General features: G+C 52.8%; 1 protein-coding gene across 12 annotated transcripts in view; it reads right to left on the bottom strand.

Annotated features, from left to right (window-relative positions):
• Positions 1 to 1900: 1900 nt before the first annotated feature.
• Positions 1901 to 18867, bottom strand: part of DAG1 (dystroglycan 1) — a 79425-nt gene continuing 62458 nt past the window's right edge. For 11 of the 12 annotated variants that reach the window (XM_051851075.2, XM_017343645.3, XM_017343644.3 and 8 more), the window contains one exon: positions 1901 to 6726. In XM_051851075.2, coding sequence (XP_051707035.1) covers positions 4324 to 6726 — 2403 coding nt within the window. In that variant the 3' untranslated portion in view covers positions 1901 to 4323. 12 annotated transcript variants of the gene reach the window in all.

Here is an 18867-nt window from a genome sequence, read left to right on the forward strand (position 1 = left end):
TCCTTGCCACCCATGTGGGAGACTCCAGAATGAGTTTTGTGCTTGACACCAGCCAAGCCCAGCCCTGGTTGTTGGTGGGCATCTGGGGAGTGCACGATGGAAGCTATGTCTGCTTTTCCAATAGAAGTGAAAATTAAAAAACCTAAAGAGTTTGTCCCATTTTGCATGGCACCTGCCTCACACGGTTGCTAGACCTGACCAGTCATGCCCTCAGTCACTCTGCTTCAAGACAAGGTGGAGAAAGCAGCAAATCAGGGGAAGTATACGCTACCGACAAATTTGGAGTTTGAAGATGAGAGAACGAAGCTCACCCTGGAGTCGGGAGGCTTGGGTTGTCTTCCACATTTTAGAGGAGCTGGGTAGAAGCCCCTCCTAGGAATTTCTTTAACCTGTCGGGGACAAAGGCAGGGCCAGGCTGGCCAGAACTCCTAGACACACAAGATTCTCCGGCCAAACAGCCCTGGCCTAGGACTGGCCCATGGAAGTGCCTTAATACCTCCAGCCTCACTGGATTCTCTGCCACTACTGAGGGGTAACCCACTGTCTCACCCCCACCTACTTTCCCAGAACTCCTTGGAGGCTGATGCTCTGTAGATAGGAAAGGCAGGTCAAAGGGATCCTAGAACTTGCTCTGGTCAGAGGCAGGTGGGATGGCTGATTCCTGTCCGTCTTAACAGTCCTTTCCTTCCTGTCCCTTCTGCTACCCTCTCTGGAACTCCAAGAGCTGAGCAGTCCCCACCCCCACCAAGAAGTCCTAGAGATCTGGCAGGAATGCTGGGGCAGATGCTCCCCCCACCTACCACAGGAGGCAGGGCAGGGGCCACGTGTCCTTGCAGTTTCTCTTCTTCCTGCCCTGCTGCCTTTACTGTTCCTTATTTGAATTTAGGAGACATTAAGCAGGATTTCCTGAGAAGGACAGGGCCATGGCTTTTCGGCCTACGGGGTGACCTGTGTCCCTAAACACATGCTAGGGACAGCCTTTGCTGGCACCTTCCGCGCCAATGCACGCCCAGGTCCTAACTCCACAAGCAGTCACTTGACCTTCGACTTGGGACTCAGCTCTGCAGTATGGGATCAGTCTCCTCTCTAGAACTTGAAGGCTGTGAGCTGGCCAGCAGACTGGAGGTCATGGGAGGAGACAGCTAAGAAGCTGGAGGTGGCACAGCTGAGGCCAGAAGAGGCAGCAGTTGTTCTGTGACCGATGGCCTAATCCCCTTCTGAAAACAGCTGCTGTGGCTCCTGCTTCCCACACTCCAAGCAGTATCCCAGGATGGCCCATCTGCCCCTTGCTAGGCACTGCTGCTTATGCATAGCCTACCCTACTGGCCTCTCCATCCCACGCTAGGTTCTCAGGATCAGCCACCCAGAATCCACAGGCCCAACTGAGAGGCAGAGCAGCCAGACCAGAAACCATTCTCCCCTTCTGTCTGATCCAAGCCCAATGCCAAACCTACCTTGAGACCACCAGGGAGACCGGCCAGCCCCAAGCCCACAAGGCAATGAGGGGAGGAGCTGGGGTGAAGCTGCAGTCAGAAGCATCCTTAGATTCCCAGCCTAAAGCACACCCGGTCCTGGAGCTGCAGGGGCCGCTGCACTCTGGGGCAGAAAGTCAGTGTCAGGACCTCTCCCCTGCACCCCACCCACATGAGGTAACCGAGGACCAGGCAGCCTTGTCTCAGCCGGCTGCCTCACAAGCAGGGGTGCTGGGGTGGCAGCGGGGGGCAGGGTAGGGTGTGTGTGCTGATGTGTTGGCAGAGCTTCCGGGGCACACACCCAGCTGCCCCAGGGGCGCCAAAAAGGCAAACTTCATCCGGAGGCTGGCAAGACACTTCCCAGCGGGCTCGGCACGGGACCCTCCTCTCGCAGTCAGGCCAGGGAAACACGCTCAGAGGCCGTGGCGTTGTAATAAAGACACTGCTTTTATTTAGTTTGATATGTTTCTATACAGAATGCAGAAAACACATCTTAAAATCATACAGAAGGAAATAAAAACACATCAGTGGTTGGTGAACACTTGAATGTGAGATTGGCTCTCCGTCTCACAGAGTCCAACAGCCATCGCCAGCCCAGCACTCAGGGGAGGAGGCTGCCTGCAAAGGCATTGTTGCTCTTGTTATTCTGTTCACTGCCCCTTCGCCTCCGGTTGCTATGGCAACAGGCCATTCTGGGCCAGCCACGTCTCTGTGTGGCAGTGCCCGGTGGTGGGGTTGCTAGAGGCAACGGAGCTATTTGGAAGGCCTTTCAAAGCCCTCACCTGAAACAGTGGGAACTATTTATTTTTTGACAAGGTCATCAGAAATCTCACCAGGTCAGATTCCGCTCGCGCTCCTGACTCTGGGGCGTCAGGGAAACTCCGGCTGGGACCAGGGCTTGGAGGCTTGAGGCCTGACAGTCACCGACTATCTGCTGAGCCCCAGGCACAGGCTCCCCACAGGGGCGCCGCTGGTTCCAGAGCACCCTGCTAGGGTATGGGCAGGGGAGAGGGGCTGAGCCCTGTGGGAGAAGAGTGAGGGGAAACGCCCTCCAGAGAACAGCAGAATGGAGACCCCTCCCCTCCTGGCCAGCCCTCCCCTCCTGAGGCAGCACACACAAATCCTCTGCAAAACAGTCGATATGGCTTAGAAAGTAGCTGCTCCGTGTGCAAAGGGAGCCTGGGTCCACCCACCCATCCTAGATCAGGAAAGGGAAACATTATTGCGAAAGGCATTCCTCCCTAAAAGGGACCCGAAATAACTCAGACACCAAGAAAAGTCATGCTCAGAATGGTTTCTTCCAAAGGAGGAGAATCGAGCAGAGTGGGCGCCCCTGAGTCATGGGACAGAGATGCAGATGGACGGACGGATGTTCTGCTAAAAAAGGCAAAAGAAGCCCAGTGTAATTCCAGAATTTAAACTGTTAGGAAAAGGTGGGGGGAAAATCAAAACGAGCAAAGCCGTCAGTTCCATGGAGTCAACACTAAGAGCTTGTACAAACTGCTGTAAGCATCACCGTTTTTAATCTATTTTTTAATAAAACAATTTGAGGCTGTATAAAAACTTTAGTAAAAAATTAGCTTTGAGAGCCCACAGATTGTTTACTATGAACTATTGCTGGCACTCCTCCCCAGCCAACCAGGCCTTTTCCAGTCGTTCAGGCCCAAGGCCTGGGACGGGAGCGCCAGAGAAGAGGGATGGGGTGGATCGGGGCAGGGCTGTGGACTGTTGGGACAAAGTGGCCAAGGTCAAGTGAGGAAAGAGCATCACATGACATAAAAATATTGCATCTTCACCAAAATGTCCCCCACTGAGTGTTTCAAAAACCGTGATAATCCTTTTAGGAGGGGTGGGGAAAAAAAAAATAAAAGGTGAAAGGAAACAGGTCGATGTGGTCGAGTCCCTCAACCTCCCCAGGCGCCCCCACGAGCAGCTGGCCCACCTTGGAGCACCCGGGGTGGGGGCCACGGCCACCACTGCCTCTTGGAGTCCCTTTCCCATGGAAATGAAGACCCCTTGGTGGTGGGCCACTAGCATGCATGGGGTGGAGGTGGGGATGTCCACGGCCCGAGAGGCCCCTCCAGCTTCCAACTCCTGCCAACAGCAGGAGAGCAAACCCAGCACCAGGACCCTGGCCCCTGAGCCAGGGCCAGGAGGCCCCCGATCGGGCTCTGGGATATCAGAGCAACCAAGTTGACATAGTGTGAAAAAATAGGATTCCTTTGATAAAAAATACTGTCCCTTGGTCTTCTCTTAAGTTTGAAACACCCTGGGAGCTTATTTTTAGCAAAGCAATTCCCCATACCCACCCAAAAATTATACATACAAGTTTAGGTAAACAGCAGATTAAATGTAAAAACTTAACCTTAACTTCTGAAAGTCCTTTGAATTTAATCTTTAGCTACTGTTTTCCATGTTACATCCTGCAGCTAGACACACGTGAATAGAAAAAACAGTACAGTTAGTGTTAAAGGCAAAACGCAGAGAGCCGGGGGGCTGCCCAGCACTGCCTGCGAGTTCACCCACGGCTCCTCGCTCCCTCCCTCTACCTCTACTCCAAATGGTGCTTCCAGAGCCAGCCATCAAAACGCAGCGAAGGATTTTCTATGAACAAACAAAAAGCTGTTAGGCAAAAAATAAAAATAAAAAAAGTCCCCAAAGTCTCTCCAGCTGCTTTGGGGTTTGGGAGGACCAGAGAGGGCGGGCTTGTCCAGGCCCCGTGTGCCAGTGTGTGCTAGGTCTGGTGTCAGCGCCCAGTGGGCGATGGTCTGCGGGCCACCGGGCTCCACAGACAACACTGTGTTGTCCCCAGGCCCCTGCCCTACCCTGCCTCCACCCAGGCGCTTGTGGGTTAAGGGGGAACATAAGGAGGGGGTGACCGGTAAGGGGTCATGTTCTTGGGACGGGAGCCCTTGCCCTCCATCGGGGCTGTGAAGGGTGGGGGGGGCTGGTAGGGAGGCGCGTTGGGATCCTCATCCCGAAGGGGCGTGTACTCCCCCACAGTGTCCTGGTTCAGAGGCGTGGTCTCGGGCACGCTCTGGCTGGGATACTCTGGGGGGGGAAGGGGAGCCTTCTCCTCCTGCAGGATCAGCGGCATGCTGGAGGAGGGCGGGGGCTTGGAGTCGTCCAGCTCGTCTGCAAAGATGATGGGCACCCCCTTCTTGATGAAGGTGGCCTGGTCCTCCAGGGTGAGCTTGCCCTTCCGCTTCTTGCGGTAGCAGATCATGGCAATGATGCCAGCAATGAGCAGGATGGCCGCCACCACCACAGCCGGAATGACTGTGTGTAGGTAGACGTCATCCTCACTGCTCTTCTCGGGGTCCCTGTCTGGCACCTCCGTGGGTGGTGTCACCGAGGACGGGATCCCAGGCGGTGCCACGGGGATAAACTGCAAGTGCCGACAACTGCCAGAGCCCGTTATGGCGATGCTCGTGGCCTTAAAGTCAGGCTCCAGGGCATTGGTGAAGGCTGGCCGAGGCTGCCCGTTGTCCTCGGCGATCCTGCGGCTCAGCCCCGTGATCTGCTCCTTGGGGCAGGGCTCCAGCGGCAGTGTGTTGTTGGTCCACTCCACCACAATGGAGCCGCGGGTGATGTTCTGCAGGGTGACAGTGCTGCAATTGCGATCCCCAAAGGCAAAGGCCAGCTTCTTCACCAGGGCAATCTTCTTGTGGATGTCATTCACCACTGGCGCTGGGTCACCCACGAACTTGGCTTTGAAACGAGCAGGAGCTTTGTCCCCTTGAGGGCGCTTGTGGACATGGATCTCAAAGGCATCCACGGCGGACAGGCCTCCCTTGTCTGTGGCATGCATGAAATACTCGTGTTTGCCCACGTGGCTGCTGTCGGGCAGGCCATACATGAGCTGGCTGTTGCTGTTGAACTGCACCCAGGACTTCTCGCCCACCAGCTGCTGCTCTCGCAGCTTCAGGGTCAGCTTGAGCTTGTCGGTGGTGGTATCCTCCTTGTCGTAGAAGGTATCGGATGGGATCTTCACCTCAAAGTAGGTGCCGACCCAGGCGTCCACCCTGTCGATGTGGTTCTTGAGCTCTGGGCGCTGGTTGGGTTCTCCCCCGCGGGGCACCCCGCTGGTGGTGGTGCGGATACGAGTAGGTGGGGAGGCCGTCTCCAGCCTGGTGATGGGAGCTTTAGTGGTGACCCGCGGCACCGGCCTGGGTGTCCGTGGCTTCTTGGTTGGCCTGCGAGTCGTGGTGGCTGAGGAGTCCGTTGAAGGCGTTGCTGGTTTTGGTGTGGACACTCGTGGCTTTTTGGTTGTAGTTGTGGGAGGGGTGGCAACTGCTGTAGGCTCCACGTAGCCAGGAATGGTCACCGTTGCACGAATCTGGCCAGAAACTACGGTGCCAGCGTCTGACACCCGAGTGGGCTGGATGGGGCCTAGGGTTGGGGTCTGAATAATGGCACCTCGAGTCCGAGTGGTGACCGTGGGCTTCCCAGGAACAGGATCCCTGACTGGAGGAGCCATCGTCTCTGTGGGAGGAGCAATGGCTGGAGAAGTGGGGGTAGGCACGATCCTGGACGGCGGCTCCTGGATGGCCGTGGTTGGGGGCCCAATGGCAGTGACAGGTGTGGGTGTGGCATGGATCTGCCTTCGGATACGCTTGGGGAGAGGTGGCTTCTTGTTGGCAATGTGCCAACCCACCACAGGGTAGCCAAGCTGGGCAGACATAGTGCCCTCCCTGGCAGGGGCCTCCACGCCGCGAATGTCAGGCACACTGTTCTGGTTCAGGGAGCAGCCCAGCTTCCAGGAGAGCAGGGCCCCGTTCTCTACCACCTTTTTGGCGTTTCCGGGGCCGGCCATGAAGGCAGACATATCAAACAGTCTGTTATTCACCACCGGCACCAACTTCATGTTGTGGAGCTCCACCTCCGAGAAGCTCTGCATCCTGTGCAGGAGGTCGATCCTCTGCTTCGGAGTCATCTTGGTGAGATCGGCATCCAGAATCACGGTCAAGACGGTCACCGGCTCCTCGGCAGCACAGGCAGACGCCGCCGCCTCGCCCAGGTCTGGAGAGGCCGCCCGCACAGACTGCGGCTCACTGTGGTCTTCGGGGTAGACCTCGATGGAGAACACACTGGAGGTCTGAGGGATGTGGCTTCCGTTGGCATCCAGCTGTGCAGCGCTCACTGAGATGTAATGCACACCCTTGTCCGTGTCCAGCGGAAGGCCCTCCAGGGTGTGGCTCTGTGGATCCCAATGTAGCCACGATGGCAAAACCTCCTTCCCCGCCGTGGATACCTACAAGAGACACAAACGTGAGCTGCAAGGGCTGCCACCGCTGTGTAACAATCGCAACAGCAAAGCCCTGGCCCGGCCTGTTCTGTGTCAAAGGCCTGAAAGACACTTTGGAATTCCTACTGGGGAAGCCTCTCCCCGAGAGGGCACAACCAACCTCATTTACCTGTCGGGAAAAGCCTGGGGCTGCTGGGTGGGCTAGCCTGGAGGGCAGATAATTCACCCCAGGCCACACAGTAGGGAGACAGCAGCACTGGCACTCAGACACGCTTCATCCCACAGAGCGGGTGTCGTGCAACACGAGAATGCTATGGCTGCCGATACCAGTGGTGCACCCTGCCGCCCACCTGCAGAACCAAGTCAGTGTCTCCCCAGCTCCCAGCACTCCCGCCGTCAGCAGACACCACACCTCTGCTCAGGACACAGCCTGGACCAGAACACCTTCTTGTCCAGCAGTGGAAATGCACACGGGACTGGGTACAACAGGGGAAGGCTCCACATCCCAAACTTGACTCACTCTACAACCACCAGCTTACATTCACGTGCAGGGAAGCACACTTGTGCAGCAAACCCGGTCAGTCTTATCTAATGTCTTACTTAACCCTCTCAAACCTCAAGAAGCACTTGCCTGGGGAGGGGTGTCGGGAATCAGCTGTCCAGCAACAGTGTTCAACAGAGGAACCCCAAGGCGCTCAGGTTCCTCCAGGTCAGTGCCTTCAGTCAGTCAAGCACGGGCCATGTGCAGACTGCTTCCGATTTTGCAGCCAAAGCACCTTCCTGACTTCTCCCGGGGGGGAGGGGGGAGTCCTTGTCCACAGGGATGTAACTGGTAATATTCAGACCAGCAAAGGGAATGCCACCACAGAAACTCCCTCTAACAGCTAACAAGCAGGAAGGAAGGCACGCCTCTTGTCCACGCCTCATCTGTGGCTCCTCTTACCTCTGGGCAACACTCGTTACCAATGCAAGAAATGTGGCACCCTCTCTAGTCTGCATGGAGGTGCTCACGAGTTCCACTGTTCTGAGTCCAAACAGTGGCCAACAGATGGCACACCTCACCGCCAGGGATCGATCCAAACCTCCCCCGCAGGGACTGCCCCGCAGAGCCCTGCTTGCCAGCAGACGGTCCTGCAGCAGGACACTAAGTCCATGCCTGGTGGGCTCCTCAGCGGCTGACTCCTTGGCTTTCACCTGCCAAAAGCCAGGTACCCTGAGTTAATGGGGAGGAGGCCCTTGGCTCGCACATGATATTCCTCGCCAGGATGCAGGTATCCAGGCAGCAAACTAGGTATTTCACCCCCCTTAAAATGGATTTAAACAGGTTTGCTACATCCAGGAAAAACCCACAAGGGGACAACTTAGATATTTTTTTTTTTTGGACAGGCAGAGTGGACAGTGAGAGAGAGAGACAGAGAGAAAGGTCTTCCTTTTGCCGTTGGTTCACCCTCCAATGGCCGCCGCGGCTGGCGCGCTGCAGCCGGTGCACCGCGCCGATCCGATGGCAGGAGCCAGGTGCTTCTCCTGGTCTCCCATGGGGTGCAGGGCCCAAGCACTTGGGCCATCCTCCACTGCACTCCCTGGCCACAGCAGAGAGCTGGCCTGGAAGAGGGGCAACTGGGACAGAATCTGGCACCTCAACCAGGACTAGAACTCGGTGTGCTGGCGCCATTGGTGGAAGATTAGCCTATCGAGCCGCAGCGCCGGCCTAAAAATCAATCTTAATTAAGAATGAGATGGAAGAGGAAGTAGGAGGTGGGATGGTTTGGAGATGGGAGAGCGGGTATGGGGGAAACAGCTATAATCCAAAAGTTATACTTTCAAACTTTATATTTATTAAATAAAGGCTTTTTTAAACTTTTATTTAATAAATATAATTTTCCAAAGTACAGTTTATGGATTACAATGGCTTTTTCCTCCCCACAACTTCCCTCCCACCTGCAACCCTCCCATCTCCTGCTCCCTCTCCCATTCCATTCACATCAAGGTTACTTTTTATTTTTTATTTTTTGGACAGGCAGAGTGGACAGTGAGAGAGAGAGACAGAGAGAAAGGTCTTCCTTTGCCGTTGGTTCACCCCCCAGTGGCCACTGCGGCCGGCGCACTGCACTGATCCGAAGCCAGGAGCCAGGACACAAGCACTTGAGCCATCCTCCACTGCACTCCCGGGCCACAGCAGAGAGCTGGACTGGAAGAGGAACAACCGGGACAGAATCCGGCGCCCCGACCGGGACTAGAACCCCGGGTGCTGGCGCTGCAGGCGGAGGATTTCAATTATCTTTATATACAGACAATCAATTTAGTATATATTAAGTAAAGATTTCAACAGTCTGCACCCACACAGAAACACAAAGTGTAAAGTACTGTTTGAGTACTAGTTATAACATTAAATCACATTGTACAACACATTAAGGACAGAGATCCTACATGAGGAGTAAGTGCACAGTGACTCCTGTTGTTGACTTAACAAATTGACACTCTTGTTTATGGCATCATTAATCACCCGAGGTTCTTGTCATGAGTTGCCAAGGCTATGGAAGCCTTGAGTTCGCTGACTCCAATCTTATTTAGACAAGGTCATAGTCAAAGTGGAAGTTCACTCCTCCCTTCAGAGAAAGGTACCTCCTTCTTTGATGGCCTCACTCACAGAGATCTTTCATTTAGTTGTGTGTGTTGTTTGTTTGTTTTTCTTTTTTTTCTTTCTTTTTTTTTTTTTTTTTTGCCAGAGTGTCTTGTCTTTCCATGCCTAAAATACTCTCATGGGCTCTTCAGCCAGATCCAAATGCCTTGAGGGCTGATTCTGAGGCCAGAGTACTGTTTAGGACATCTGCCATTCTATGAGTCTGCTGTGTATCTCGCATCCCATGTTGGATCGTTCTCTCCTTTTTAATTCTATCAGATAGTATTAGCAGACACTAGTCTTGTTTATGTGACCTCTTTTACTCTTAGACCTATCATAATCAATTGTGAACTGAAACTGATCACTTTGACTTTGACTAGTGAGATGGCATTGGTACATGCCACCTTGATGGGATTGAATTGGAATCCCCTGGCACATTTCTAACTCTACCGTTTGGAGCAAGTCAGATTGAGCATGTCCCAAATTGTACCTCTCCTCCCTCTCTTATTCCCACTCTTCTATTTAACAGAGATCCCTTTTCAGTTAAATTTAAACACCTAAGAATAACTGTGTGTTAACTAGAGTTCTATAATCCAAAAGTTGCACTTTCAAAATTTATATTTATTAAATAAAAGCTTTCTATTAAAAAAAAAAAAAGATGTATTCATTTGAAAGTCAGAGTTACACAAGAGAGAGAAGTAGAGGCAGAGGGAGAGGTATTCCATCCACCAGTTCACTCCCCAGATGGCCACAATGGCCGGAGCTGCGTTGATCCGAAGCCAGGAGCCAGGAGCTTCCTCTGGGTCTCCCTAGTTGGTGCAGGGCCCAAGGACTCTGGCCATCTTCTACTGCTTTCCCAGGCCACAGCAGAGAGTTATGTGGAGCAGCCAGGACTCAAACTGGCACCCATGTATATGGGATGCTGGAGCCGCAGGCAGCGGCTTTACCCATTACACCACAGCACCAGCCCCAAGACAACAGTATTGTGGTGTAGTGAGTTAAGCTGCTGCCTGTCAATGTCGCATATGAACCCAGGTTCAAGTCCAAGTCCCAGCTGTTCCACTTCTGATCCAGCTCTATGCTAACGTGCCTGGGAAAGCACCGGAAGATGGTTCAAGGCCTTGGGCCCCTTCCACCCATCTGGAAGACACAGATGGAGTTCCTGGCTCTTGGCTTCAGCCTGGCCCTGCCCCAATGGTTGTAGCCACTTGGGGAGTGAATCAGCAGACAGATCTGTCTCTCCCTCTCTCTTTCTGTGACTCTGACTTTCAAATAAATTAATTTAAAAAAACTCTAAATAAATTTTCCTAAAACCTTTTCTAGCTATAAAAATCATTCTTATTTCAAATGTTTTAGCCAAAAACTTATGCTTAAAAATGTTTTCCATTGATTTATGCTGAATATGAAAACTGTCATATCCACAAGTAAACACATAAAGCAAAAGCTGAACGCTCTTATTTCTGCGAAAAACAGGCAGCAAAGAGGTGGCGCCCAAATGAAGTGTTCATGGAACTACGCGATGTTTTACAGCAGTGGGGTCCAAGCAAGGGTCCTGAGGGAGCGGCGTAGGTGAGCTGAGGCATGCACCCAGGTTCTCAGCCACCCACGGCTGTCTCCCAGCCCCATGCCGTCCCACTGCGATGGAGCTCACGCGACAGAGGGGGCCTGCAATGTGCTCTGGGTAGACAGCCAAGGAGAAACCACTGCAGAGAAGACTAAACAGGACCAGAAGAGACCAGGAGGGGCTCCCCAGGGGCTATCAACTGGCTGGCCACACCTACGGGACCTTCCTGAATGGTCAGGCGGCTGGGCCTGTGCCCCACCCTGTGCACTCCATCAGCACAGAGAGGTGAGTAGCCAGTGCTTCTTCGCCAAGTCTCTCCAGCAACACAAGGGCACTTTCTAACCCAGAAAACAGGGAAGGGCCCCACCCCCTCAAACCTTCCAGTCTGGCTCACTGCCTATTCTGCTGAGCCCAGCAGCCAAGTTCTGCCGTCACATTTCCTACAGAACAAATGCAGGCCACCAGACTGGGAAGCCACACACAGTATGACATGCTAGTATCGTGTAGTGCAGAACACAAACATCAAAGGAAACCCCAGGCTTCACCAAACCAAGTTATGATGCTCAACTTCAAATTAGGAGATGGGAGATGAGAACTGGTAGTTTTATTTTGATCAATGAGAATAAATTCTTTCACTGTTGTCCACTCAGAGATTTACAAACTTTTAGGGCAAGCAAGGACAGAAAAGGAGCGAAGCCTCTGCTGAACCTGTACACCTGCTTTCTCCTGCTTTCCCCTCTGCAGCCTTGGGGTCCCCGTGCACCATCAAACCTGGATGTACAGACCTAGAGCTTGCAGTGCTCCCAGAGTACAGATCCTCCTCGGAAAAGAAGGAAAGTGCAAACCTGAACTTCCTGTCCCCTGCACCTCTGGGTATCCTTGTACCAGGGACACTGGGCCCACGTACGCAGCGATCAGAGTGGCCTCAGGAAGCGAAACAAAGCTAACGTCCACCTGGAGCCTGGCCAAGTCACAGACGAGCTGGCACCTCTGCATTTTCAAGGCCATCTAGGGAAGGTCTCTGTCCCAGGAAATCTGAATGCGTCTGATGGGCTGTCAGCTCCTCTCCCTGCCTCCCAAGGCTCACAGCAGAGGTGCTTGAGGACTAAACATCTGTTATAGCTGACCAAACAGGCCTCTCTCAGCCCACAGGCACTCTGGGGTACTCCCCCAGCTTTCAGAACTTACAAGCTCTTCCTCCCACAGCCCAAGGATGCGCGGAATATGAAAGTTCCTTCGGACAGATGCAGCCCCTTCAGGACGGGACTCCTCCATGACAAGAGCCTCGGCTCGCACTCAGTCCCAGCTCTGTGCAAACTGAGCCTTGACAACCTCAGCCCTAGTGTCTGCAAGTGTAAACCGGGCAAGTGCAGGCTTACAGCACCAGGCCCAGGCTGCAACTCTGGTTCCCACCTGTTCCTGTGGGCTGTGAGAAGACCTGGACAGCAACGTGAGGACTCCTGCACCAAGTCCAGGCTCTTTCCCAAACAGCTTCGGACCCAATGCACAGTGAGGGCCTTTTCTCCGTGCACACCCCGGAGCACATGGGAATTAGGGATGCTTCAGACAACAGGAAGACAGGCTCCTGCGGGGGAGTAAGGCTGAGGCTGGGGAGCCCTTAAGGAGTTGCCTGCCAGCCAAGAGTCACAGGGCGATTAGATGGTCTGCTACACTGAGCCCCAAAGCAGCATTCACCCCTTCAGTCCTGAAACAGGTGGACAACAGGACAAAACCAGGGACCTTGAACTTGGCATATGCATCCCTGGGATGCTGAGAATCCTGAGTCCTTGGTTTACTCAGCATAGAGAGTTTTCTCCCCAGAGCTGGCACCATGGCGTAGAGGGTAAAGCCGCTGCCTCAAGCATCCCATACGGGTGCCAGTCTGAGATCCGGCTGCTCTACTTCTGATCCAGCTCCCTGCTAATGCACCCACATGGGAGACCCAGAGGCAGCAACCCAGAAGTCCTGGTTTTGGCCTGGCCCAGCCCTGGCCACTGCAGACATTTGGCGAGTGAAGCAGCAGATGGACGCGCTCTCTCCCTCTCCCTAATTCTGCCTTTCTAATAAACAAATGAATCTTTAAAAGGGGGGGGGGGGGGATTTCCTTCCCTAGCTGTACCACAACCATTCACATCTACTCCTCTAAGTTAGGCTGCCAGGTCAGAAAGGGCACGCAAGAGGCAGGAGCTGGGGCTCTGTCTAAGGTGCTCGGCGGCAGCAGCAGCACACGGCCAGTTCCAGGCATGGAACTCAAGTGTTCCAGGTCTCTCGACCCTACGCCAGCAAACACCAACACCGCCGTGGAGCCAAGGGAAGCAAGGCCTGCCAACCCTGTAGCTGCTGTCTTGGAAAGGAGGCTTCAGGTAGCTGGTAGGCACATTTGCAGGAGGCAGAAACTGCAGGGGGAAACCTGATTCAAGAGTATCACAGACCCTAGCTCAAAGGTCAACTAGAAAAGAGCCCAAAAGCTTTTGAATTTCAACAATCCTTGGACAAGATGAGATGGAAGGTGCACTCAGCACCAAGAAGAGCAAGATCTCAACCAGCCTCGTGTCTAGCTTCAGATTCCAAAAACATTAGAAATCAAAACCATACAACATGAGCAGAGCCACAGAGAGTTCTAAACACTACCTGCCCAACAGCGCCACAAGGAATCACCAAGACCAAAGACTGGGCAGCTGCCAGATCAAAGTTTGGGTAGATACACCCCAGTCTGTTCTACCAGGTCACTAGCAACTGAGTCCTGGCTCAGTTCCAGGAAACTCCTTCCAGCTGCTGCTGTGAAGACCATGGCTAACGGGTCGCAACCTGAACATGCTCGCGAGCCCAATCACAGCTATGAAGCATTTTCTCTCATGTGACGTGGTCTCAATGGAACACAAAGATCAACCTTTTCTGGGGTAGGCGTTGGGCCTGGCCTAACGTTAAGACACTCGCATCCTCCACTAGAGTACCTGTTGCTTGAGCTCCAGTTTCTCACCCCAGCTTCCTGACAATGCCCACCCTGGGAGGCAGCAGTGATGCTCGGGTAACAGCGTTCCTGCCCTCTCGTGGGAGTCTGGACTGAGTTCCTGGGTCCTGGATTCAGCCCCAGCCAGAGGCCACAGTGAGCATCCCACAGAGTCAACTAGTGACTAGGCACTTGCTTGTGTTCTCTCAAATTTTTTTTAATTAACCGCTCCCCCCAAAAAGGAACAGTTTAACACAGTTTAGTCACTAATACTCAGAATCGGTGCTTCAATCTGAGGACCTGACATCACGTATCTTCAAGAGTCTGTCATGTTCTCTCTTGGTCCTTGTCGCTTTTTGTTTAAACACAGAAGCCTGTAGTTTCAATAAGCATTTGAGTTGATGAGTCTGGGCAAATGCCATCCTGACAGCCCACCCCCAAGGATGCCTTTCTTCGCCAACCCCTATTTCCCGGTGTGCTGGGTTCACAAGGGGTCTATTCAGAACTGGGGAACACCCACTGGAGGCAGGAAGAAACTGCAGTTCATCTCATGCAGGCGGGGTCACCACAAAGCTCTCAAGCATCCAAAGAAATGCTCCTTTCATGAACTCCCCTTCCTGGCCAAAAAGAGTGCTCATTGTTCTTGGAGAACAATGGAGGGCCCACGCCAGCAGCTGAGAGCACAGTCCCAGAAGGGCTGCTTCCAGCCGGCCGACATCTTGGGCCAAGGGAAAGCCCACATTGTCCACAGGCAAGGAGCTGAACGAACAGGCCAGTAAAGCCACCCTCCTCGCAGGCTCTACTACAACGAGACATCTGAGGGTGCTCTAGAGGGAGCAGCCCAGTCATTTCATGAGATGCGAAGACATCCGTCTCTGAGCATCCCAAGGAGGAGGGGTGGGAAGTTCTCCGGGACACACGTGCTTTCCTGGGCAGGCCCTGCTCAAGTCAGGGCAGAGGTGACTACAGGGAGCCAGCAGCAGTCCCGAGCGGCCAAGAGTCACGGTGACTTACACTGCAGCCAACCCAGGACAGACTGGGATCCACCAGGGACCAAGCTGGGCTCTATGGGACCCATCCCCACAGGCTGGACAGGGAGGGAGGGCAGTCTCGGATCCAAAGGCAGCTGTGAAACCAAAAGAGAACTTTGGGTACAGGCACCCAGTCAGACCCATGGGAGCACACACCAGGACCATCTGCTTTTGGCTATCCTGAGGCCACATGCGAGGAGACAGGAGCCCCATTGCGCAGGCCTCTCAGCACAGCTGTGTTAGCTGTGAGGACCCAGAGGCGGTCCCGTCTTACAACATCTGCTCAAAGGAGTCCACTGGGAGTTAAGCTGGAGTTAAAAAATAGCAAATCAGTTGCTGCATTAATTGTGTGAGAAGTCTAGAGAAACGGGTTCTCCTCTAACATAATCTGTGCCTGGCTGCTTGTGTCCCTTGTTTTAAAAAAGGGGGGGCATGCTGTGGCATAGTAGGCTAGGCCTCTACCTGTGCTGGCATCCCATATGGGCACCGGTTCTGATCCCGGCTGCTCCTCTTCTGATTCAGTTCTCTGCTAAGGCCTGGGAAAGCAATAGAAGATGACCCAAGTCCTTGGGCCCTGTACCCTCATGGGAAACCCCTAAGAAGCCCCTGGCTCCTGGCTTCAGATCTCCTGGGCTCTGGCTGTTGCAGCCATTGGGGAGTGAACTAGTAGATTGAAGACCTTTCTGTCTCCCCCTCTTTCTGTAGCTCTGCCTCTCAAATAAATAAAATTTAAAAAAAAATCAATTTTCGGGGCTGGCACTGTGGCATAGTGGGTGAAGCCACTGCCTGCAGTGCCGGCATCCCATATGGGCACCAGTTCAAGACCCAGCTGCTCCACAATTGAGCTCTCTGCTGTGGCCTGGGAAAGCTGTAGAAGATGGCACAAGTTCTTGGGCCCCTGCACCCGCATGGGAGACCGGGAAGAAGCTCCTGGGCTCCTGGCTACAGATTGGCGCAGCTCTGCCCATTGCAGCCATTTGGGGAGTGAACCAACGGAAGGAAGACCTTTATCTCTCTGCTTCTCCTTCTTGCTGTGTAATTCTTAAAATAATAAATAAATAATAAAGTAATAATAAATAAATCTTTTAAAAAATCAATTCTCAAGGTGGGGGCTGGCATTGTGGTGATGCAGGTACAGCCACTCCGAGCAATGCCGGCATCCCATACAGGCACCAGTTTGTGCCCTGGCTACTCCACTTGTAATGTAGCTCCCTTCTAATGCGCCCAGGAAAGCAGCAAAGGATGGCCCAAATCGCTGAGGCCCTGTACCCAAATGGGAGACCTCGAAGAAGCTCAGTTCTGGCCATTGCGGACATTTAGGGAGCGAGACAGCAGATGGAAGACCTGTCTCTCTCTCTCTCTCTTTCAAATACATAAGTAAATCTTAGGGGGGGTACGCTCCAATGGCCCAGATGATGTCCTCGTTGAACCTGAGACAGCTGTACCCATACTGAAAGAAGAACCAAAAGCCTGGGAAGAGGCAGAGCCCGGGATGTTCATGGGGCAGAACGGAGCTGGTGTGGCCAGGACAAGGTACGCAAAGGAGGTGGATCAGACTGAGCTCAGTAACAGCAACTCTGAGCACACGGAAGCATTAGGAAGATAAAGTCGGGTCTTGCGGCAGTGTAGAGAACAGACTGGCCGGGGAAGAGATGATATGCAGCAGCTAGGATGAAGGACGATAGCAATGGGACCCGGATACGATCTGGGGTCACCCCACCAGGATATGGAATGTTCCTCACACACAGCAGCCATTAAAAGTTAATTTCTGAGTAACATTGAATGACTCTGGGGACTAACTCAAGCCACAGCAAACGAAAAACAGCTAAAAAACATGCTGAGTACGCTCCCAGGTCTGTCCGAGATGTGTGTGGCACGGACACCTCTTGATGAACACAGAAAATGACGTAGGAGTCCACTCTGAATGGTACAAACTATAATAGATTTTTTTCTCTTTTCTTAAGTTTCCACAGTGCACACTGATGCATAATTGTAATAAGAAAAAAAAAATACCTCCTTTAATATTGAGACTTTTTCAATCGTGTTTTACAAAGGGTACAATCCAAACTCCAGGAAGAAGACCAGGCTTTCTGGCCTGTACAGTTCCGATGGCTGAGACTGGGATGAAGGGTCACACATCATCTGGCTTTCCACAGGCTCATCGGCTACTAAATTGTCTGCTCTCCAAAGATAAATATGCTCAGATGAAATCCTGTTTTCCCAGTAAAATCTCTTTATTTCCCTTGCTGAATAAGCCTGTTAAGTGTCTCTTTGCCAGATACAGCAAATATCCAGCTCACTGTATTAGTTCAAGGCACGTCTGGTCAAGACTAATCCATGTAAAACATTCCAACGGCCATGGGAAAAAGGGAACAATTGCAGGGCTCGGATACTGAGAATCAACTCTGAAGTTGGGCAAGAAATGTGCATTCCAGAACCGACACTCTATCTAATGGTCAGACCAGCATCTGGCTTACCAGGACATCATGAAGATTACGTGGAAACCTAGACAGACACTCTGTGCACTACACAAAACCAGACTGTGGCCCTTAATCAGGTCTCATATGAACCCCCAGATGCTAAAGAGCCCTGCTGTGTTCCCCATTCGTTTCCGTAAAACCTCCCCATCCTACTCTTTAGCAATAGGTTCCAACCATAAAAGGTTACTGAATCCATTTTTTTAAAAAAGATTTATTTATTTGGAGCCAGCACTGTGCAGAAGCAGCTTAAGCCACTGTCTGTTGCACCGACATCCCACATGGGCGCTGGTTCAGATCCCGGCTCCTCCACTTCCAATCTAGCTTCCTGCTAATGAGCCTGAGAAAGCAGAAGATAGCCCAAGTACTTGGATCCCTGCACCCATGTAGGAGACTCGGATGAAGCTCCTGGCTCCCGACTTCAGCCTGACCCATCCCTGGCTGCTGTGGTCATTTGGGGAGTGAACAAGCAGATTTCTCTCTTCTGCCTCTGCTATTCTAATAATATACTCTAATAATAATACTCTAAACAATAAATTACCCTAAACCACTATTTCTTAAGTTGTTTTTACAGGCTTTACTATCAACCTGGCCTAAATCAGTTTTAACGAGCTCCAGGCCAACCAGCTGGGTGACACATGCACACCAAAAAGGACTGTAACTACAGATGACACCCAGAACCAAAGCTGTGCCCCTCCACAGAACCAAGAACTGGTGATGAGCAGAACAGAGGGGCAGAGTGAGAGAGTGAGGGCTCTGACGAGTACAACAGCCATGGACCGCACTCTTCCTCACACTGGTGTCACACATGGTAATGCCACGGGCCCCACCAGCCAGGAACTGCCCTATCAACGTGTTCCACATCCTACCTCCTCTTCCCTGGCCCTTAGAACTTTCTCCAGACCCTGATGATCAGGGAAGCAGATCTGGGTTTTACCCTGTCTTCATCCAGCAGCCTTTCTTGTCTTAAAAGACCAGTGTCAGAAACTGCTAGTTGGGCAGTAGCAGGCAGAAGTGAGCTGTTACATCAGCCACTCCTGAGATCATGAGACCACCGTGACCTGAAGAGCGGCGGGCCAAAGGGAAAAGGAAAGCAGCACAAGAAGGGTGCAGGCAATGCAGAGGTGCACGCAGACGCCAGGGGAAGGCCCACAGACTCCTCTCTCCAGGAAAAGAATGGCATAGAATGTGTGACCGTTTCTAATCTAGACGCCCTGGAGGGCAAGGTGGCAAGGATCCACCAGAACCTGAATGTGCTTCCAACCAATGGAGTACAATGGAAATGTTGCTGTGCAAATTTCCAAACCCAGGCCTTACGTGATTGGCAGCTTCTACTTCCTGTTTCTTGGAATAGCCAATCTTAAAACCCAGGTGGGAGCAGGCACTGTAACACAGAAGGTTAAGTCAATGCTTGGTACACCCTCTTCCCCTAACAGAGTGCCTGGGTTGCAGCCTGCCTCCAGTTCCCATCCAGCTTCCTGCTGATGCACATGGGGGCTGCAGCA

The sequence above is a fragment of the Oryctolagus cuniculus genome, chromosome 10, assembly GCF_964237555.1.
Source record: "Oryctolagus cuniculus chromosome 10, mOryCun1.1, whole genome shotgun sequence".
Taxonomy (NCBI): domain Eukaryota; kingdom Metazoa; phylum Chordata; class Mammalia; order Lagomorpha; family Leporidae; genus Oryctolagus; species Oryctolagus cuniculus.